Source organism: Danio rerio, chromosome 21, assembly GCF_052040795.2.
Source record: "Danio rerio strain M-AB ecotype USA chromosome 21, GRCz13ab, whole genome shotgun sequence".
Classification (NCBI taxonomy): domain Eukaryota; kingdom Metazoa; phylum Chordata; class Actinopteri; order Cypriniformes; family Danionidae; genus Danio; species Danio rerio.
Genome location: NC_141041.1, coordinates 23,851,093 through 23,873,779, shown reverse-complemented (window position 1 = coordinate 23,873,779; position 22,687 = coordinate 23,851,093). Strand labels below are relative to the sequence as shown.

Below are 22,687 nucleotides of genomic sequence, written 5' to 3'. Positions count from 1 at the left end.
TCCACTGCCTAAAGTGTACCAATGGTACTTATTTGGTGGGCGTGGTGCATGACAGAAAGTTTCAGTTGACGTCATTCTCGCTCGAGAAAATCTTGCTCAAAGTAAAGCTGTACAGATCTTTCACATTGTACGTGAAGCACTTCTCACAAAACAGAGGCTTTATACACATAAATACTTGTGTATAAATGTTCATTACTAACTTTTTATGAACACAGTTTGGTTATAACTGCAGATCAATGAAATAGCCCAATGTAAAGTCTGCAATTATATGAAATAAATAAATAAATGCAACATAAATGAACACATACAGCCCCTTACAGTGTCCAATATTACCAATTACAGAAAAACTACACGCAACAAACATTTAGTTCTTTTTTGGGTTCAAAAACAACACGCAACATTAAACCTTGTCAGTGCAAACCTCTCATCTGTATCTTTAATCTTCACCAGCACATGTAAACTCTGTTAAAAAGTCCAACAGGTGATGATAATAGTTCAACGTGGCAGTTTGTTTGTTCATGGTTTAGGTTGCCGAAAGAATCATTTGCTCCTTTGTTTTTTTCAGCTTCTCAGCTTCATTTTTTAAAGTAGCACCCTAATAATACACAGTTTAAGCCGATATTACTAATCAAAGAATGAAAGAAAACATTTTAACTAGTCTTGGCTTGAGATAATTATATGTACAATTTATTTGTACTTGTAAAATCTAGAGTTTGAATACCTGTAGATATATAAATGTATGTCTGGATTCATTTCAGATGCATGGGTACATATAAATAGAACAAGTATCATATGCATATCATAAGGCCTAATAACAATATTATAATAATATATACATAGTACCACTGATAAATTTTATATTATGTCTTATTTCATGCATCTTATTTCATACATTTTAAGGTACCAATGCACCTTTAATAAATCTAATCAAGATCTTGTGAATCAAAATCAAAATTATATTTGGACATAATAAATATGGAAAATGAATAAATAACCTGGCCTATTAAAGATTTTGAAACGTTTTGAGTTCCTACAGTATATACAGTAGAGTAATGTGTCTCTGAGGGCAACAGGAGACTGTCTTTTGTGATTTGACCCTCTATTAGCTGTTTGTAGAGTCAGCATTTGCCTTGGAGCCTTTCTGACCATGGGACTAATTACTTCCTCACAGAAGAGAAATTATCGATCACCATTAGAGTAAATAAGCGGAGAAGTGCCATGATATAAGATGCAGAGAAAAGTTTGGAAGGTTTGGTTTGTTTTTTTTTTCAGAGAAATCTGAAGGATTTTGAATGCTGTTATTGAATTCATCTTTCAACAGGTTTGAAACATTTGAGATCAACAGCTTTGAGCAGTTCTGTATTAACTACGCCAATGAGAAGCTACAGCAGCAATTCAACTCGGTCAGTAATAGAAGATCTCCTGATACAAATATTTATAAATCTCATATGCATTAGATATAAACATTATAAATATAATAAAAACTATACTTTAAAAGTTTATAAAAAGGTTTTTTTTAATAGTAATTTACTAAAATAATAAATCATTTTAATTATTTAATTAATATAAAATATTTTCCAACAATTTTATGTTAAATTTATGTTAAAATGTATATATTCATAAAATATTGTTTTAACAAAAATATTTCTGTCTTTTTTATATAATTTATAATTGCATAAAAAGTTATATATAAATAATTTGGTAAATAATATTTTTTTTAAATATTTTTTTAAGTGTCATGAATTTTCATCAACTTATAAATGAGCAGCATCTCATTCAGTTTTAAACTCTTGTCCCTCTTCAAAGTCCCTATATATTAATTATATCAGTATTAGCACATTTTTAAATAATTATTATTAGGAAATACTGTACTTTCTACTATTTTCACATATTCTCAAAAATTATATATTATTAGATATTAGATATTATTAAATATAAAATGAACCCCTTGTTAAAGCTGTAAAAATGCTGGGTTCCACACAATTCCTTTGTTGACACAACTCAAATTGATTAATTAACTTATCCATTTTACAAGTTTAAATTATTTTATTTAACATAAAACAATTAAGTTGTCCCAAAAAACTTTAAGAATTGTGTTGTTTCAACTCATTTTAAATAAGTAGTTTGAACAAGCAGTAAAAGTCATTTTATCATGTCAGTGTAATATATGTCATGACTGCTGGCTGTATTTGGAGTCAAATCTAATACAGTTGGTGCATTTACTAACACATGACCATCCTCCACCCTCAGCATGTGTTTAAGCTGGAGCAAGAAGAGTACATGAAGGAGCAGATCCCCTGGACACTCATTGATTTCTATGATAACCAGCCGTGCATTGACCTCATTGAAGCCAAACTCGGTATCCTGGACCTTCTTGATGAAGAGTGTAAGGTAAGAAAAAGCAGTCACTGAGGAAGCGATACACAGAAATGGAGAGGCAGATCCCTGAGCAGAGCATCTCATTTAGTTTTAAACACCTCAGCCTCTTTGAAGTGCTTGAGTGAATGAATCGGCGCAGCTTCAGAAGTGTTGAACATGCTATTTCTGCTACAAGTAACCCAAATAGTGGGTTTTCAGTTTAAAGTGTTTTTCTTTTCTGCGTCTGACAGGTGCCCAAAGGAACAGATCAGAACTGGGCGCAAAAGCTGTACAGCAAGCATTCAGGCAGCGGCCATTTCGAAAAGCCCAGGATGTCCAACAAGTCCTTTATTGTTGTTCATTTTGCAGATAAGGTGGGTTCTGTTTATATTAGACAGGTGAATTTTATTTTCTGGATGGTTGTGGGATGTTATGATATTATCACCCACCACATCTGCATTTAATTTTTTTATCCTTTAGATTGTGAAAACATTCATTTTAACACATTGAGAGAACATTTGGTTAGATTAGAAATGTGACATGACTTTCGATTTTTTTTTTTTTTTTTTGCAGAAGTATATTTCTGTTTATAAAAATCAGCTTTAGCTTTTGCAGATTTAATTGATAAAAAATAAAATTTTATTACATTTTCTTGTCTATTGGTATTTTAAGTAATTGTCTTCTAAATAATTTTCATTTTCTTTTATTTTTCTCTAGTTTAAATTGATGTTCTGTGTTGTTTTGTGCTTTGTTTTATTTTGTATGTATATAACCAGCTTCTAATAGTAAAACAATTATTAATTTTATTTTTTATATTCACACTTCATAACAACAGTCTGCAGAAACAGTTTGATCAACATTCTCCCTCTGTAAGTGTCATCAGAGGGGAAAAGTCCCACCCATTAGTGACAATCTCTCCCTTATTAGTGTAGAAGGTTAGTCTTGTTTTTGAATCTGCCATTATGCTGACACATAGGCATTTGTAGCTCCGCCCTCTATTAATGAAAGCCTCAGAGGAGCAGTTTGAAAGAGTTATAAAACATTATTTGTGGGGTATTTCAAGCTGAAACTTCACATACACACTCTAGGGACGACTGAGACATATTTTACATCTTGTGAAAAGAAACATAATAGATCCTAAATAAATAGTTTTAACCCTTTAGCAGATCATTTTTTTCCAGGATGAAAGAAATTAACCTAGATAGGATTTTCATGCATTTTGTGGAAATGAGTTTTTTTTTATATTTATTTGTTTATTATTTTTGGTTTTGCGCAGCAGGGTTTTTAGAACAAACAGCTTCAGCTTTTGCAAAACTGCTTAATGAATCCTAACTAGTGAGGAACTTCATTATGAAACCCAGATGACGGTTAATAATGCATGATGAGTACAACAGAAATAGCTTATTCTGCTCCATGCCAGTTAGGAGTCGCTGAAATGATGTGAATGTGGTACTGATGTAGGAATTAGACTTGTGATGTTTTGTCACACCTGACAGGTTGAATATCAGTGTGACGGATTCCTGGAGAAGAACAGAGACACTGTTTATGAAGAGCAGATAAACATCCTCAAGGCCAGTAAGGTGAGAGCTGGGTTTTTTTGAGTGCGAAGCACTAAAAAAAGAAGATATTTAGTAATTATTGTTTTTATTAGTATTATTTTAGATTCTCTGCTTTCGAATATAGATATATTTAAATATACAGTCATTTTGTTGTGTTTTTGTTATTTTTATTCTTTAAAAAAGTATGAAAATGTGGTTGTTTTTATTTTAAATATGGCATTTCTTTTTTTCTTTCCAAATCCATTTATTCTTTTTAGTTTTACATATTGTTATTTGCAATAATGATAATCATACTAATTATGTCCGAGAGCTATTTTTAGTATTAACACTTTAAATAGTTTGTTTTTATATTTATTTATATTTTCAATTTAATATGATTTTATATATATATATATGTCTATAATGAACTTGTTTTTATCACAAAATCTATTATTTTATATTTGTCAATTTGCTTTAAATCCTGACAAGTTTTCAGTCACACTCAATTGCATTACACTTTCCTTTCCAGCCAAGCCTCTGTTTATTCCCTTCTTCAAGATTACCTTATTTAAATCACACTTTACCTCATGTTTTGGTTTATGGGCTTTTTAAACAGTTCATTGATTTGAAGTTTTTAGGTAAACAGAGACCTGACCTCGTCCAGACTTCTTATGACTCTAACAGTCTCAGTCCTAATAAAGCTGTTAAAGGATGTCCATTGTCTTTGTCGATATGGATTTTGCTTTATTTTTGTTTGTCTTATGGTTTCTTGGCAACATAATTTGCCGGAATCTGGGGGAAGTTGAACTGCAGACAGCAGCACCTCAGTGCCTGAATGCTAAAAATCTTCCCTGTAGGACATTGTTGAAATGCTATGGAGTTTAAAATTAAACTTTCACCGGAACACTTGTAATGAGGAACAATTTAAACATCAGTCTGTCTGAAGTGATTTCTCAAGTTTCTCTTACTTTAAACAAGTTTTCCTGTGATTCCTGGCATTTTGTCCCCCCACTGTGGTTGAAAATGTTGTGGACCTTCAAAGATGAAATGGTGAAGAAATAACTCATGAATATTAATTAGGCTGTATGCAAATACTTTATTGTGATTTGTACTGTTTTAATAAATAATCAATGTGATAACTATTATGGTTATTGTACAGTCACCACTGATGTTAGTCTTGTATAACTTGTACATATATACAAAGACAAAAAAAAAAGAAAACAAAAAAAAAAGCACAGCCTAATAGCATCAGCATCATTTTGTCCACTTACAATTTCATTGGCTTTGGAAGTAATTTATGAAAGGACACCCCATGGCTCTGAACTTGAACCTGGAACGAAATGAAGTCTTGTTTTTTTAAAAACTGAGGAAATGTAACACATCATTGGCCCACTGTTTAAATGAAGGGGAAATGATTGTCAGCCGTCTTGCCAAAAGAGGAGTATGCAATGCTGTCCAATTCATTTTTTGACAAATTGATTTTTTTCATATACAATGCCAAAGACAGCACTTAAGAGATTTGCACAAACATCTTGACAAAATGTTCTGGAGTGAGATAAAACAATTGACAAACTTATAACTTTTTAAATAAATAAATTTAAAAAATGTACAATGTAGACAAACTGTTCATTATAATGAACAGTTTATGAACACTTTATTTTTATTTTATTTTTAAATTCAGAAATAATGTAATCTGTGCCAGATATACATGGATAAATAGGAGGGATCTGAAGATTCAGTTCATTCATTCTTTTTCTTGTCGGCTTAGTCCCTTTATTAATCTGGGGTCACCACAGCGGAATGAACCGCCAACTTTTCCAGCACATTTTTACGCAGCGGATGCCCTTCCAGCCGCAACCCATCCCTGGGAAACATCCACAAACACTCATTCACACACTACAGAAAATTTTGCCTACCCAATTCACCTTTACCGCATGTCTTTGAACTGTGGGGGAAACCGGAGCACCCGGAGGAAACCCATGCGAACGCAGGGAGAACATGCAAACTCCACAAAGAAAACCCAACTGAGCCGAGGATCAAACCAGCGACCCAGCAACCTTCTTGCTGTGAGGCGACAGCACTACCTACCGCGCCACTGCTTCGCCGAATCTGAAGATTTTGATCAGTATTATGAAAAAATAACGCAAATCTGTGTTAATTTTTAAATATTTTAGTTGTATTCTTGTATTGTAAATACTGTACATATTTACTAGACTTCTCATTTATTCATTCGTTCAATCTTTCATTAGGCTTATTCCCTTTATTAATCCGGGGTCACTTCAGCATAATGAACTGCCAACTTATCCAGCACATGTTTTATGCAGCGGATGCCCTTCCAGCTGCAAACTATTACCAGGAAACATTCATACACACTTATTCACACACACACACACACTACGGACAATTCAGCTTACCCAATTCACCTATACTGGGTTTTTAGACTAGTGGGGGAAACCGGTGCACCCAGAGAAAACCCATGCCACCGCGTCACCCTTACTATTATTGTAACTAAATATTAATACTTTTATACCTACTTTTACATTTCTAGTGACTAGTGACATCCGTACTAAAAATTAAGCAAAATAACTCGATTGTAATAGTACATGCTCTAAAGCTATTTAAAAGCAGAATACTGAGTCAAAGTTTTGCTTAACTTACATAACATGATCTTGATTTAAATTAAACTCAAATGAGATTTCACAGTACTTTTCACAACCTTATTATAACGCCTGCTTATGTAAGTAATTGGATACAACAGGGATAGTATTGCTGTGCATACCTTCAATTTGAATGTAGTCTGTGGTCCAACATCTGTTTTTATCAGTGACCTCGTACAGTTCTAGTGCAACAGCATTGGTGGTTTAATGGTGTCATCTGTGTTCTATCTTAGAGGCTGAATGTTGGCAGGATTGTGGTATTAGCGATGCATTGAATTGCTCTGTGTACCTGCCTTGCGGTCGAGACTCGGGGAGTGGATTTTAAAGGGCTTCCAAAAGTGCTTTGAAGTGCTGCTGGAGTTGAATACAAATTTTAAACAAGTCTAGCTCAAATAAAAAACTGTTGGAGGTTTTACGCCTCTTATGTAAGATGTGATGCAGTTGTAATGTGACTGGAAATTCATTTTTCCTGTGAACCATATGATGATTCTTAATCAAATACAATCTTTTAATCAATGGATTTTTTTGGGTGTTTTTCTTTTCCAAATATACTTTATTTGTTTACTTATAAATAACTCTCATTTTTCTTTCTGTTTTAAATTGGTTTGTCTTATTTTGTTTGTATTTTTTCTCAATTCCAATGCTTGATTTATTTTATAACCTTGTTTTGTTTCCATTTGTTTCATTTAGATTTTTTATTTTAGTCTATTTTCAATTGTTTTGTATTTGTTTAGTTTTATTGTTGTTGTTTTATTTTTTTGCGGTGGGGGTGGGAATGGGTTGTTTTGTTTATTGTTTTTTTTTTCAGTGTTTAATTATTTTGATTTCTTTTAGGATGCGTTTATTTCTTTGTTTCATTTTGTTTGTTTTCTGTTTTTTTGTTGCATATTTTTTGTCTGAGTGTGCTTTCACACCTGTGGATTGATTCTTTTGTTTCAAAACAGAGATTAAAATTGTTACAATGTTTTTTTTTTTGTTTTTGTTTTTTTTTCTTGGTGCAGTTTGCTTTCACATGGTAAAGTTTCTAAACAGACCAAAAGAACTAAAACTCATTCAGGCGATCCCAGACCGTTTGTTTTGGTACGGATCTGAGCACTATTGCTGGATTCGCATTTGCCAAACTAACTGCGCCAACTGGGAAAGTCCGCCAGGTTCCAAAACTAAAGTCTAGGTGTGAAAAAACCCTAAAGTTGTTTTCTTTAATTCTTTTTGTCTTTGTTTTTATCGATTTTTAAATTTTATTGTTTACTTATATGTTTGTTCATGTTTGTTTGCTTTTAATTGTGTTGTGTTTTTTTTTATATGTGTTTGCATTTTGTTTGATGTTTTGTTTAATGTTTATTCACAGTTCCAGTTGGTTGCAGATCTCTTTGACGATGCTAAAGATGCTGCCCCTCATCCAGGCAGCAAAACCTCCAGAATCAATGTTCGGCCTGCCAAACCCGCTCCGAAAGGTCACAACCGGGAGCACAGGAAAACTGTGGGCACTCAGGTGAGACCAGTGGTGTAAAGTAACAAATTAGAAATACTCAAATTACTGTAATTGTGTAGTTTTTCTCAGAAAATTGTTATTTACTAAGTAGTTTTAAAAATGTGTACTTTTACTTTCCTTTAAGTACATTTTAGTGCAGAATTGGTACTTTTACTCCACTATTATCCTTCAACTGGCAGTCACTACTTAATTTTTTTCCTGTGTATGGGGATTAGAAAAATCAGTCCTGTAATTCCTGTCCAGTCAAACAGCACATAAAAAGTAAATCGCACCAAACTACCTTAAGACATGGGCGATTTATAAATTCTGCAAACTATTTGGAATTATCCAAGGAGCTGTCAAAAATCTTTACAAGCAATAGCACAGATATTGTTTGGACACTAATGAGAAGTTGACAGATGTTTACTGTATGATGACCAAACTGGCCTTAAGCAATAGATGCACTACAGATTGTTACGTGAACACACACATCCACAAATTACATAACATAATGATGAGATGAAACTTTTCTCTCCTCCACAGTTCAGAAACTCTCTGCATCTTCTGATGGAGACACTCAACGCAACCACCCCTCATTATGTTCGCTGCATTAAGCCCAATGATTATAAGGAATCCTTTGTGTAAGTTTGGTCTCTTTGTCTTCCAATAGTGATTATCTAGTTTATCTTGCCTATAAATAGAGAGGTATAGCAAATTCATTTAAGCTGCCAGAGCAAATTAGAGTCATGCTGGTACAGAGAAGTTTGATCGACCTCAGCTGCACTGTACATTTCCTCCAACAATCAAGACATCAAAGCTCCTCTGAGAAACAGCTGATCAGGTTATGTAAGTTGTTATTAGACCTAGTTTTCTCAGATCAAAATCAGTAGAAGTGAGCCCAAAATACTTGCTGATTTAACGGTTTTGTGAATGATTTTTCCATACTGTTGTATTTGGTTTAATATGGTTTAATATTAGGTATGAATTTGGCAGAAAGGTGGTTATATTCACCTTTAGTCATACTTAGTAAGCATAACATATCCGGGTCCGTTTTGGAAAAGAGATATAAACAAGGTTTGAAAATTCAGTTTCTAGTGAGGGAACTAAATGTGGCAACTGCTTTAAGACCCTTAAAATATGTATCTTTTTTTGCTATATTTAAATACATTTATTTGTAGTTTCGGGACAGAATTTGATTGATAGACCTCTGTAGCGTGAACATATTATCACAGTTATCTTTTAAAACTATAAATTTTTGAACTTGAACTGGTTTAAATTAAATAGGCAAGTTTCATGAATTTAATTCTTGTAATCATTAATAATATCTAGATTGTACATTAAAGAGAATGTTCTGTTTTCAGTTTATGATTTATGTGTATAATATATGTTTAGAGTAAAATGTAGTTTGTTTTAACTGATAAACTAGTAATTTCTGTCATTTATTAAAGAACTGATGTTGTAGTATTTTTTGCATAACAACAAAAAAGGGGGCCATGTTTTTCAGACATGTTTATATTCATTTTAAACAACACAATAATAATGTTTAACTTCAAAAGTCTTCATAAATACACATTTGGTGTAATAACTCTGATTTTTAATCTCGACCAATTGTCATTTTGTAAAAAAAAAAAAAAAAGATCTACATTTGGGGAAACAAATTGTCATAGCTTTTATAGAATAAAACAATCATTAACATTTTATTCAACAGGCCCGTAGCCAGCCTGGTGAAAGGGGTTGTTCATTTTTTCTCAAAAAGCTTTTTTGCAGTTATTCACCGTATTTTTTTTTTTTAATGATGAACTTTAAATACTGCATTTTAGTGATATTTTAAGTACTATTTTTAGCTGGATTAGCTTGTCGATTGGTCATCATAACCACACTTTTTGAGGTACTAAAACATTTACTAAATATTTTAAATAAAGAAATATGAAAAACATTTATTAAAAAATACAAGTTTATTACATCATATATCTTGTATCTGTTAAAGTTTTAAAATAAAAACAAACTGGCCAGCACATTCAACGTTCCTCAATCAGAATCTTAATTATAAAAACATTAATAATAAAACATTAATATTAATAATGTAGAGCTTTTTGATTTTTCTAAACTTTTTTGTAACTAAAAGTACATTTTGAAAGTTCATGGATAAAAACAATAGCCTAATTAGTATAAAAACTTACTTTAATATGGGCTTCTTTTGGTGCTTTCAAGAATAAGGTCCAAGATTCAAAATAAAAGTTACTTGTAGTAAAAGAAGATTTCACTTTCGTCATATACTGTCTTTTTAAAACATGGACTATAATTTTTTACTTTTATTGGAAGCCTTCTTTGATCCCTTCTCAGTTTATGATGGCACTGCAGTCAAAATAAGACAAATGAGCTCATGTATGGGACAAATTCTGGACCTTTTATTGGTGGGGGGTGAGTTTTTCGAACCACCCCCACCCCCTGACTACTGGCCTGTCAAACCCAAACCTACTACATCTAAAAAAATCCATACTGAGTATTTTCAGGTGGTCTCTTTGTTTCCTCACTAAAGCTCTTTATTGTCAAAAACTATATATTTAAATCAACATATTGAAAGCAAAACTCAGAAATCCTCTAAATGTACAAATTACATACAATACACACAAATATAATTAAGTATACTAAAATACTATGCACATTTTAAAAACATTATGTCGGTTGAATGTATTTATGTGCTTATTTTTCTTGTAAAATGTACAACCCTGAGCAAAATGCCGAGTCTTGTTTGTGTCCTCAAAATTCCTGAGCACAAGGGCCCCTTCAAGGATGCTTAATTGAGAGAGTATTGTCAGTCACATGCTCTTGAGGTTTCGAACACACAGTCTCAGAGCTATGAGTCAGTAAGCCTCTGGTCCCTGAGCGGACAGCAGCATCCCAATGCCTCTCTCTCGGGAGATGTGCTCTATGCTCAAGAGAAAGATCCGGTAGGTCTAGATAACCCCCCCGAATTTCCTGTGGTCCAACACACACGCGCTCTTGTTCTCAACCCAGCGTCAAGATCAACTTCTTGTGTTGTTGTTTTTTTTTAAATTCTTTAAGATGTCTTTTGCTTTCTGTAGGTTTGATTCTAGAAGAGCTGTTCAGCAACTAAGAGCATGTGGTGTTCTGGAGACCATTCGCATTAGCGCCGCCGGCTATCCATCACGGTAATCAATCTACAGCTCTTTTCTTTCTTGTTTGATTTATCTGACTTCAGTTTATAAACCTCAGGGTCTCCCCAGTAGAATTCCATAATATTTCTGTATTGACTTCAATAGTCATTCAAACTGATTTCCTCTTCACATCTGATGTTTTTTCTTAGATGGACATATCCAGATTTCTTCAGCAGATATCGAGTGCTCATGACAAAGAAGGATCTGTCAGTCGGAGACAAGAAGCAGGTCTGTAAGAACCTGCTGGAGATCTTGATCAAGGTAAGACCAGTTTAAATATCACTTCCACAAATGTACTTGCTGTTTTCAACGCTGATTACATTTACAGTTAAAGTCAAAATTATTAGCTCTTCTGTGACTTTTATTCTTTTTCGTTTTTCTTTCCTTTTTTAAGTAGTTCCCAAATTATGCTTAACAGAGCAAGGAATTTTTCCACAATATTTTCTATAATCTTTTTTTCATATGGAGAAAGTCTTATTTATTTTGTCTAGAATAAAATCTATTTTAAAAAAATGTATCATTTAATGTTAAAATTATTAGCCCCTTTAAGCTATATATATTTTTTTGATTGTCTACTGATTTGCCTGATTACCCTACGTAAACCTAATTACCTTAGTTAAGCCTTTAAATTGCACTTTAAGATGAATACTAGCATCTTGAAAAATATCTAGTTATATTTTACTCTCTATATTATTATTGTATTATTTACTTTCATCATAGCAAAAATAAAATAAATCAGTTATTTGAAATTAGTTACTAAAACTATTATGTTTAGAAATGTATTGAAAAAATGAACAGAGGAGTTAATATTTCAGGAGGGGTTAATAATTCTAACTTTAACTGTGCATGCACACTTATAATAGGATTTTGGTCGATTTGATTGAGCGTATAATAATTATAACCATAATCAATGTAAATTGTGATTTTAATTACAATGAACAGGCTAGTAAACACCTTGATGCTGCGGTCACACTAGAGTTGGAGCATGCGGAAGTATGGCCCTGAAAACGGGCGGAAATAAATAAGATGATTAGACATTTTAAAAAGCGAGCTAATGGTCCATATTTTACATTTCTTTTCAAAGAGGTCATGTTTTGGTCTTCAACTGGTCTCACACAGATGCCATGTTTTGTTTTGTTTTGTTTTCACTTCATAACTTCATTTTAACAATACATTCATCAGCGCAACTCACTACACTGTTACAGCTCTGAAAATTCAACTTTATTTCAGAATATTTGTCAGGTTTTTGTCCTCAACCACTTTTGTGTGTAGGACTGTTTTTTATACATTTCGTCCAAAGACTTTTGTTTAATTTTTTATTTTTGACTCATTTTTTTGAATAATTTTGCTGTTAAATAAGTGGAATATTTCAGCGTCATGATGTGGAGCTGTGATAAAGTCATGACGTGCCTGGATTTACTTTAGCCGTGTGATAATCTAAAAATTGCTGAATGTTCATCAGCCAATCATAATCAAGCATTCATCAGCGCCTGCACATGTATATCTATTATTTCACAATATTATTGTTTCTGTTTTTGATCAAAAAGTTTTTTATAAAGCTTTTTTTTCACTTTCGTCAATTGGTGAAGCTTATTCTTCGACATTGGCTTCCTTGGTTTGGGACTTGTGGAGCTGCGCATCAGTGGAGTTGCTCTTCAGTGTTCAGTGTTTGGGCTCAGCAGAGACATTTATATTACATTAAACTAAGCTAAAATTTATCAGTGAAAACTGGACTAAAGCGGTTTTAATTTACTAGAGACTTCTTTGACACAATCTACATAGTAAAAATCACTATAGAAATAAAGATGAATTGATATGAATGAAATTAATGCAGCTTTGTTGCAGTGACTGTGACCCACTGGTAGTGAGTTTATTATATCAGATTTAATTTTTTATAACAAATACAGATTAACTATTAATTTTTCTGCTCTGAGTTAAATATATAATCAATCCTGCAACATTATCTTTTATTAACATACATTTATATTTGACGACATATCTTTCAATCAAAGATAGTTATCTTGAGTAATCCTGTTTATTGTGACTCTGTTTCTCCTTCAGGATCCAGATAAGTTCCAGTTTGGAAAGACTAAGATCTTCTTCAGGGCGGGTCAGGTGGCCTATCTGGAGAAGCTCAGAGCCGATAAGTTCCGCTTCGCCTGTATTAAGATCCAGAAGACTGTGCGAGGATGGCTGCAGAGGATTCGGTATCGCAAGATTCGCAAGTCTGCCATCACTTTACAAAGATACGGCCGGGGTTACTTGGCACGCAGGTGAGTGTCTGAGTTGATGGCTATTAGCTTAAAGGTGTATTTTAAGGAGATCCCTTATGGTTACTCAGTCAACTTCCTTTTGAGTGCAATAATATGGGAGTTATTCTCTACATCAGTAGATGCTGTTTCTGATCTTCCTTAATTGCCTCATTTGTAGTTCTGATGATTCCTCTGGGAACGTATGCATCATGATATCATGAATGTAAATAAATGCAGCGAGACATTTAGTTGTATTAGTAATGTGACCTACATGACCTATATTATGTTAACTTGTGTGCATTGTTTGTTTTGACAGCAAATTTTGATTTCATTTTAGTCTTATTTCAGTCTTCTTCGTGGATTGTAGTTTAAGTTTAATTTTATTTTGCTAAATTTATCAAATTTTAGTTAACTAAATCTACTCTAGATAAATTAAAGTTAGTTTTTTAGTAATTTTCTTTTGGTTTAGTCCCTTATTTATCAGGGGTCGCCAGAGTGGAATACTCAACCCAGTACTGGAAAATAGTTAAATCATAATATATTAATAATACCTCAACTTAATGTTCATTATTAAGACTGTAATAAGCTGATTTGCATTAAAAGTCACTGAAGAAAACCGTGTTTAAGCTTTTAGCCAAAAATTAGCATTGATTTAGTTAAGCTATTTTAAGCGTAAACGTCTACATCTTAGGTGTCATAAGACTCATATGACATCTTTTAAAAAAGGAATAATAGCAGGAAGCGCTAATGCTTCAATTACAACTTTTCTCATTGTCTCTCAGGTACGCAGAGATGCTTCGCCTGACCCGAGCAGCAGTCATTTGTCAGAAGCAGTACCGCATGGTACAGGTTCGCCGGGAGTATCTGAGGGTCCGTCGGGCTGTAATCACCATTCAAGCATTCACCCGAGGCATGTTCATACGCAGGTTATATCAGGAGGTACAGCACTGCATTTTTATCTTTCACTCTCTCTCTGTTTACCTCATAAAAGCAATTTTTTAAGGGGACATAATATGCAAAAATCACTTTTTTGTGGATTTAAAACACAGTTATTTGGCAACAGTCTGTGAATGTACAGTAGCCACCCTCTATTGGTAAATAATAATTAATTGTATTTTTTATCACACTTGCAAAACAATGCAAAAAAAACTTTGTACATGTCATCGGAGCAAGAGTATCTATTTGTGGACTGCAAGAAATGGGCGTAACATGAAGAAGGCGTAACTTGTAGTAAGTTAGATGCGTAACTTGCATCTATTGAAATCCCATTGAACCATATGAGATGTCAAACTAGATGTTGTTAGCAAGCCGGTGGAAATATGTACCAGAGAACATTTTCAGCAAATGTTTTTATGAATTTTCTCCAAATTTATCAACAACCTATTCATTTGATATAGTGTTATAGTCATTTAGAAACTCTGACTTCTTAGTCTGTTTGTCATGACAGTACAATAATAACTGTGATGGTTGGGTTTAGGGTTGTGGTAGGCATAGACGTTAATAACTGTAATGGTTGGGTTTAAGTGTGGAGTAGGTGTAGACCAGAGCTATTCAATTAGTTTGTCGTGGGGGCCAGTCCATAAAAAGCATCCCAAACGAGGGGCCGGAGAGATATGACTAGCAATATAAGTGATGACACAACAGCATATAAGAGCCCATATGCTGTATTTGTGGTCATAAAGACACCCACGTTGACTTTTTCTACATTAAAACGTTAATATGTTGTATTTTTAAACTGCATATCATCACTGCATTGTACAATGTGGCTTTTTTACAAGCATATCTAAAGGTTGTATTTCGAGGCACAAAATCAGTGTCTTGCTCAGTAGGCTTTTTCTACATTCAGACACATTCTTATGTTATGTTTTAAACTGCGTAACAATTTGGGATGCAATGATTATAGATTTTGGTTGTACGATTATAGTCTAAAGAATAATCATGGTTTCACAGTTATCACCATTACTATGCCTTTATTATATTTTAAACACTACTAGTTTAGAAAATAAGAAGAAAACTGCTTAGATTTTAAAGCATTGTTTATTGCTGCTCAGTAATCAAATACAGCACAAAATATTTATAAAAAACAAACAGTAGTCCATTTCTCTTTTTGGACTTAAAAATAAATTGCGAGCGCCAGCAGGGCGCAAATGCATCGGTCCACTTGCAAGCCGTGCGTGCGCCGCTCCCAATATGCGCACGTCTCTATAGGAAATATTGTATTTGTGTGCAGAAAAGACACAATATGTGAACAGCTTGCTGGAATAATTAATCCAATGTGCGTTTAGGCAAAACTTTTAGTTGCAGCAGCTTTTTTTCTGTGCACCAGAAATGCAGCGTTGAGAAGCCTGTAATGAATAAAAGCGGGGTTAAAAGTGAAATCAGCTAATCATTGCACCCTTAATAATATCAGTGCATTGTACAAAAGGCCTTTTCAACAAACCAATACAAATGTTTTCGGCTGCTCGCACCACTCGCCTAATGTCAGGTGACTCACTCTCTGCGCAGCCTTCAACTGCAGCTTGTGTTGTATTGAAACCGTCTATAGCACAGGTGTCAAACTCAGTTCCAAAAGGGCCGCAGCTCTGCACAGTTTAGTTCCAACCCTAATTAAACACACCTGATCAAACTAATAGAATCCTTCAAGCTTGTTTGGAACCTACAGGTAAGTGTGTTGGAGCAGGGTTGGAACTAAACTGTGCAGGGCCTCCAGGAATTGAGTTTGACACCCCTGGTCTATAGCAATCGTTTTTCGACTGAACTAAATTTATTTTTAATGTCTTGGTCACACTTTGGAGGGCCGGAACAAATTGCCTCGGGGGCTGGTTTTGGCCGGCAGGATGCTAGTTGAATAGCCCTGGTGTAGACGTTAATAACTAATGGGTACAGTGCCATCTTGCCAACAACATAGTTTCAACATGTGGGTCTCCTTAACTTCATGTTACACATTTTCTACAAGTTACGCCATTCATGTTACACCCCTATCTTGCAGTCCGTAGACAGACACTTCTTCATCAGAGGGGGAAAAAAACCCAGCCATTAGTGAAGATCTCTGCCTCATTAGCATGAACAGTCCTGAGTGAGAAGCAGCCATTAGTCCTGAGTGAGAAGCAGACATTATCTTCAGCAAGTGAAAACCATTAGAGTTTTCACTTGCTGAAGATAATGTCAGCGGCTGAGATGATTATTTATGTGGAGTATTAGATGCACAAATGAACACTGTAATCTCCATAGGCTGCCTTCTCCTGAGAATCTCATTTGCATTTAAAGCAACATTCAACAAAACAGTACAATTAGGATCAAAGCCTAAAAGGGGGCAGTTTCAAAGAGTTATAAAACATTATTTGTGTGGTGTTTTGATCTGAAACTTCACATACACCCTCTAGGGACATTGCAGACTTATTGTATATCTTATTGTTATATCTAAAATACTGCATAATAGGTCCCCTTTAAGGTGCGTTTTCTATCTTTTCCAGTTCCTGCTCCATCACAAAGCCATGATCATACAGAAGACTGTCCGTGGTTGGCTTGTAAGAAAGAAGTATCAGCGTTCCCGATACGCTGCCATCGTCATTCAGTGTTTCTATCGCCGCGTACGTGCCAAGCGGCAGCTCAAACAGCTCAAGATAGAGGCCCGTTCAGCCGAACACTTTAAAAAACTCAATGTCGGAATGGAGAACAAGATCGTGCAGCTCCAGAAGAAGATGGACAACCAGGTACAGAGAGTAAACATGCATGCATTGTTACAATGTCACCCTACGAAACAAATAAAATGTTGATCTTCTCTTCTATGCAGTCAAAAGAGTTAAAATCTCAGAACGAAAATCTGGCTGTTGCTAAAACTGTTCTGGAGACAGAGGTTAGTAAGCTGAGCAAAGAGCTGGAGACCCTCCGCACTCGACAGGTGGCTGGCACTCAGATGACATCACTGCAGGAAGAGCTGGAGAAACTGAGGGCGGAGCTTCAGGAAGCACATGCCCACAAGAAACTTTTGGAGGAGGAGTTCAGCAACGAGAAGCAAGGACTCGAACAGGTGAGAAAGGATGCACAGATACCTAGTTCATGTATCCTACCATTTTACTTCTACTTTCAAGATTGTAGTGTTATGATTAGATTTGTTTAGGGGTAAATTTATGAATGCTACAAAGCAGTTGAGAAGATGACACTCAGGCTTTCATAACAGAGCAGCTGTTACATAACTCATGTCTGTCATCCTCAAGCAAATTTAATAATGCATGGAAATTGCTAAAGAGGTGTGACCAGCACATAAAAAGGTCCTTTGAAAAGGAAAAGTCAGCCAGTGTGTATTCAATGTGATCATCTTACTCTTTTATTGGTATTAAGAGTTTTAAATCATAAATATAAACTGCAGTAACTACAAATATATTTGCAATCATACATTATATTAATTACAAAAAATAGGTCAAATATTAAGTCAAATTGCTGAAATTAAAATGGTATAAATTATAGTAATTGGATTAATTAGACATAAAATATATGTGCTTCAACAGATGCATACTATAGAGTAAGTATTTTAGTTATTTTAGTTATTTTTTTATTGTAATGATGGAAATCTTCATTTAAAGTATTTTCTTTGACGGCAAAGCCATTTTTCTTTCCATTTTTTTCTTACTCCAGTCTTCAGTGTCACATGATCCTTCTAGATTTTTCTGATATTCTAATTTGATGGTAAATAAACAGTTCTCAGTTTCTCAATGTTACAAAAAAACTCTTGTAATGTTAAGTATGTTTTATTTCAGAATAAATAGAAAGTTTTAAAACATTAGAATTTATTTCAAATGAAAATCTTTCCTTAAAACAACTGCTACATTCATAACAAATATTGTATATTCTTAAGATTATTATTTATATGATAGACCAAAAAGTCTCAAACTTTGGGAGTTTAATTTCTTACAGTTAACCTTGTTACACTTTTTACAGTTAACCTTGCTTGTTTATCTGATGCTTTGAAATGAATGGACGGTGTGACTTTTTCTTTCCTTTCGCAGAGGGTGGAGGAGCTTGAGAAAGAAAACACAGTCTTGAAGAAGGAAAAAGAAGAGATGAACCGCAGAATCCAAACCTCTACTCAGGGTGAGCGTCTCGGTTCACAGTCTCACACACACACACACAAATACAGTAAACACACACACACACACACACTCCAAGCATCAGGAGGAAGAGGCATGAGGATCGAGAGCATGTGGGTTTGTCTGGAGGGCTGGGCTGGTTTTGTTTGACGCACAAGAGGGGCTGTGTGCAGAAGTGGGACGAGAGAGACAGAAACTGCATTGGATTTCAGAGGAGGAATGTGACACCGCTTCTTTACCTGCAAAACTAAAAGCTGACCATTGTATCAGGCCGATTCACATGCGAGAATGCTATTTGAAACCCGAGGTTTGGTCTCAATACGTTTTTTATTTGCTAAATGTCACTTTCTGCACTGATTTTCTTAGTTCTGCTCCGCTTTCAGGGCTTGTTTAACAGGGGTTGTTGTGAATGTAGGGATTTGTTTTTTGATGACTCCTCAGGGTTTTTTTTTGTGTGTTTTAGTAGAAGCTAAAATTTGTCTCTCAAAATTTTTCGGTTTGATTTGTTGTCTTCTTACAAATCCTGAGTCTAAATATCTAAAGAGGCTATTATTCTGTCGAGGGACAAAGTTGACTGTCCCTATGCCATATGGTCATCGCCTTTTCAGTCTTTAAAATATATTACTTTCTGTTCCACTGGAGAAGAAAAAGTTTTACAGGTTTAAAACGATATAAGCAATTTTTTCCCATTCTGTGTGTACTGTCTCTTTAAGGAAAAGTCTTGTGAATAGGAAAGTAAAGGCTGGAGGCATGGTCATGCTGTTTTGTGCCGCTGATAAACAAGATACTGTTCACAATAAACAACATCAAATACCCTTTATGGATTGTCGTATCTGCAACAGTTTGTAAAAAAAAAGAGAAACGTTTTAGAAAGGAACAATTTAGAAATAGTATCTTAATGTCAAATAAGGAGCTTCACTCATTTTTTAAAGAGATAGTTCACCCAAAATTGAAAGTTCTGTCATCATTTATATCACTTTACTTGTTTCAACATGTTCTGACTTTATTTCTTCTGTTGAACACAAAAGAAGATATAGTGAAGAAAGCTAGAAACTCATATACTGTTTGTTTTTCCTTTGTTTTGGTTTTTGAGGGAGAGTAAATAATGAGAACATTATTATTTTAGGATGAACTATGCCTTTAAAATGGTGACTTCAATTAAAGGGGATAAAGGGAAGAGTGTCACAGATTCATTGTTCGTCTTACCTCATATCCCATGATATTGAAGTAGGCCGTTTATTGGATGATTGCTTCATCAAATTATTATAAGACCATACTTTTGATAACGCTGGCAAATTTAGTTCAAAGGATTTGATTACAGGGATTTATGTTAAAAGAGTTTGATTTATTTATTTTGGTATTGTACTTCAAAACACTTGAGTACAGCTGAGTAGTCTTTTCAGCAAAATGTTTGTCCCAAGTTGTTAGCAAATTATGTTTTGTTCTGTATTTCGCATTTCCTAAAAATTCTTGCATACGATGATTTTATTTGTTGAGATTACAAAATGAAGGACATATTGTAACTTACACATAGACGCTCAAAGGTCTTCATTCAGAGTAGTAATAAAAACTTTTATTGATCAATAAAATATCAATCAAGACAAAGATCAATAATTGATGTGCTATCATCATCATCAATGTTATATTGCATAATATTTGGGTTAATAAAAACCTGTAGTGTGCAGGTAAAAACACTCAGTCAAAGATGTCACCGGTTGAATTGATTATAAAGAGTTTTCGGTTTTCTCATACCATATGAAAACCCTCTCATTAGACCTAGATTGTGAGAAAGATGTTGTTCATAATGAAAAAAAAATTCAGCTTGTGAAAGATGATACGAGGGAATGGGATGAGCGTGGCATCTGGTTGATGGTGTTATTTGTGTGTGTTGTGTCTCTCAGATCAGGGAGGTGATGTGTCTCAGAAGGAGAGTCGCCTGCAGCATGAACTGGATGACGAGAGACAACGATATCAGAACCTGGTGAAAGAATATTCCCGACTGGAGCAGAGATACGAAAACCTGCAGGAGGACATGTCTTCAATGAAGGTAACAATTTTACAGCGAGACTGATCTTCTGAGGCCTTTTAAACAAATCTGGTTTGGGTTTTTACTCAGGTAAGTTTGTATTTGTTTTGAGCAAACAACACAAATGTGAGTTTTGGGGCTGAAAAGGATGGTTTGGTTTTGATCAGGTTTCACTACTTGGCTAAACTGCTTCTGAGAAGCTTTTGTTCTGGGTTAGAGATCACAAACCCAAATTGGACCAATCAGCAGTGAGTAAAGTGACGTGTATATCTGATGCAATAAAGCCACTCCCAGTGACATTTTGTCCAAATTAATGCTTTTTACACTGAAAGGATTTTTGAGTTAAAATTGTGTTGTGATGATAATAGTAATTTATATTGTATGAATTACAATTATTTATATTATATTTGAATATTATATATTTAAATTAGGGCAGTACAATATATAATTTCAGTATCGATATCGGCATGTGCACTTCTGCAATAGTCATATTACAGCAATGTTGAGTCTAAATTAAAATTGACTAGAAGCTACATAACGTTATTTGTTTAACTAATAGAGTGAACTTTATCATTTGCATGTGTTTTTATGGTCTTTGTCTGAACATTTCAAGAGAGTTTTAAAAACTTGGCCACAAATAATTATAATGTTGGAAAATGTAACAAAGGTTAATTGTATTAAATTATTTATTCAGAGGTGAAAGATTATTTTACTTACCTCATTGGCTGACATTTTTGCTTGTTTTTCGAAAAAAAAAACTCACTTTTTAAATTATATATTCTGAAGGTTAAAGGAAAAATAATACTTTTTAAAATGTTTAGATATTTGGACTAGAAACAAGACAAAGCAAGAGAAGAAAAGCGTTTTTAGCATTGTGATAATTTCTCTACCTGAAAACTGTTAAACTCCCTGGAAAGTTGTCAAACAGACCTATTTAAACCATCTTATGAAAATGTTTTCATATTGCAACATGTATCGCAGAAAAATAAAATATTAGATTTTACAATATCAGACAATATCAGATTTTTCCATCATCATGCAGCCTTAATTCAAATATTTTTGAATTGTCAATTAATATCAGTAATAGCTTTAAGTTCAAATTTACATTTTAATATTTACATAAATATGTTTTAATTAAGACTTCAAGAGATGAAGTGATCTATTTGTGAACCTACATTATTAAAATCAGTCGACCTAATTTGCACTGATATAATATTTTCTTTAATTGCCTTTTTAAATTATACTTCTTCAGCAGTGGTCCAGAGTTAAACACAAACTCTATGTTAAAGCACCAATACTGTGACAGCCCCTATCCGGATGCTAACTAAGTTGAATTTGTTTGGTTTTGTCAACTTAAAACTTAGTCTGAAACCTGAGTTTGTTCACTTGGATTTGTGCAATAGGCCTCTTGGGTTTTCTTTTCGTTGTTGTTGTTGTTGTTGTTGTTGTTGTTGTTGTTGTTGTTGTTTTTAAACTTTTATTTTTTTCCACACTCTAGTTTCATCCTGGGCATCGGAGAAACCCATCTAACCAGAGCAGCTTGGGTTCAGACTCCAACTATCCCTCAATTAGCTTGTCAGAGGTGGGGGACACTGATGACACCATCCAGCAGGTGGAGGTAAAGATGTGTGACAACTTATAAAATAGGCTTTTGAAAGGGAAACAAAGGCAGCTCATGATGAGCATTAATGGGATTTGTTTTGCTGCAGGAGATGGGCATAGAGAAGGCTGCCATGGACCTCAGCGTTTTCATGAAGTTACAGAAACGTGTACGAGAGCTGGAGCAGGAGAGGAAGCGGCTGCAGACCAATCTAGATAAAGTAGAGGAACTGAGCAAACGCAAGGCATGTTTATTTGTCACATTCTGTTTGCTTTTATAGTCATTTCACAGTTGGGACAAAGCTTAAAACAAAACATTGAAGTCTGAATTATTCGCCCCCTGTTTATTTTTTTTCTCCCAATTTCTGTTTAACGGAGAGAAAATCTTTCAACACATTTCTAAACGTAATAGTTTTAATAACTCATCTCTAATACCTTATTTATTTCATCTGTGTCATGATAAAAGTAAATTATATTTGACTAGATATTTTTCAAGACACTTCTATACAGCTTGAAATGA

The 22,687-nt window shown here is 34.1% G+C and overlaps 2 protein-coding genes across 12 annotated transcripts in view; both read left to right on the top strand.

The window, feature by feature from the left end:
- The window catches only part of LOC147838831 (odorant receptor 131-2-like), a 1,093,102-nt gene that overhangs the window by 157,274 nt on the left and 913,141 nt on the right, over positions 1–22,687 (top strand). The gene's annotated exons all lie outside the window — the stretch shown is intronic.
- The window catches only part of myo5b (myosin VB), a 101,027-nt gene that overhangs the window by 51,171 nt on the left and 27,169 nt on the right, over positions 1–22,687 (top strand). For 9 of the 10 annotated variants that reach the window (XR_015519645.1, XR_015519644.1, XR_015519643.1 and 6 more), the window contains exons 11-26: positions 1,322–1,403; positions 2,251–2,391; positions 2,610–2,732; positions 3,855–3,938; positions 7,902–8,045; positions 8,568–8,665; positions 11,111–11,197; positions 11,353–11,464; positions 13,265–13,476; positions 14,238–14,394; positions 16,929–17,168; positions 17,249–17,485; positions 18,462–18,546; positions 20,444–20,589; positions 22,067–22,186; positions 22,278–22,412. Coding sequence is in view for 6 of the 10 variants with exons in the window: in XM_087300141.1 (XP_087156267.1) it covers positions 1,322–1,403; positions 2,251–2,391; positions 2,610–2,732; positions 3,855–3,938; positions 7,902–8,045; positions 8,568–8,665; positions 11,111–11,197; positions 11,353–11,464; positions 13,265–13,476; positions 14,238–14,394; positions 16,929–17,168; positions 17,249–17,485; positions 18,462–18,546; positions 20,444–20,589; positions 22,067–22,186; positions 22,278–22,412 (2,203 nt within the window). In the remaining 4 variants the exon portion in view is untranslated. Of the gene's footprint in view, positions 1–1,321; positions 1,404–2,250; positions 2,392–2,609; positions 2,733–3,854; positions 3,939–7,901; positions 8,046–8,567; positions 8,666–10,890; positions 10,976–11,110; positions 11,198–11,352; positions 11,465–13,264; positions 13,477–14,237; positions 14,395–16,928; positions 17,169–17,248; positions 17,486–18,461; positions 18,547–20,443; positions 20,590–22,066; positions 22,187–22,277; positions 22,413–22,687 lie in introns of those variants that run through there. The other variant, XR_015519646.1, reaches the window with a different exon arrangement.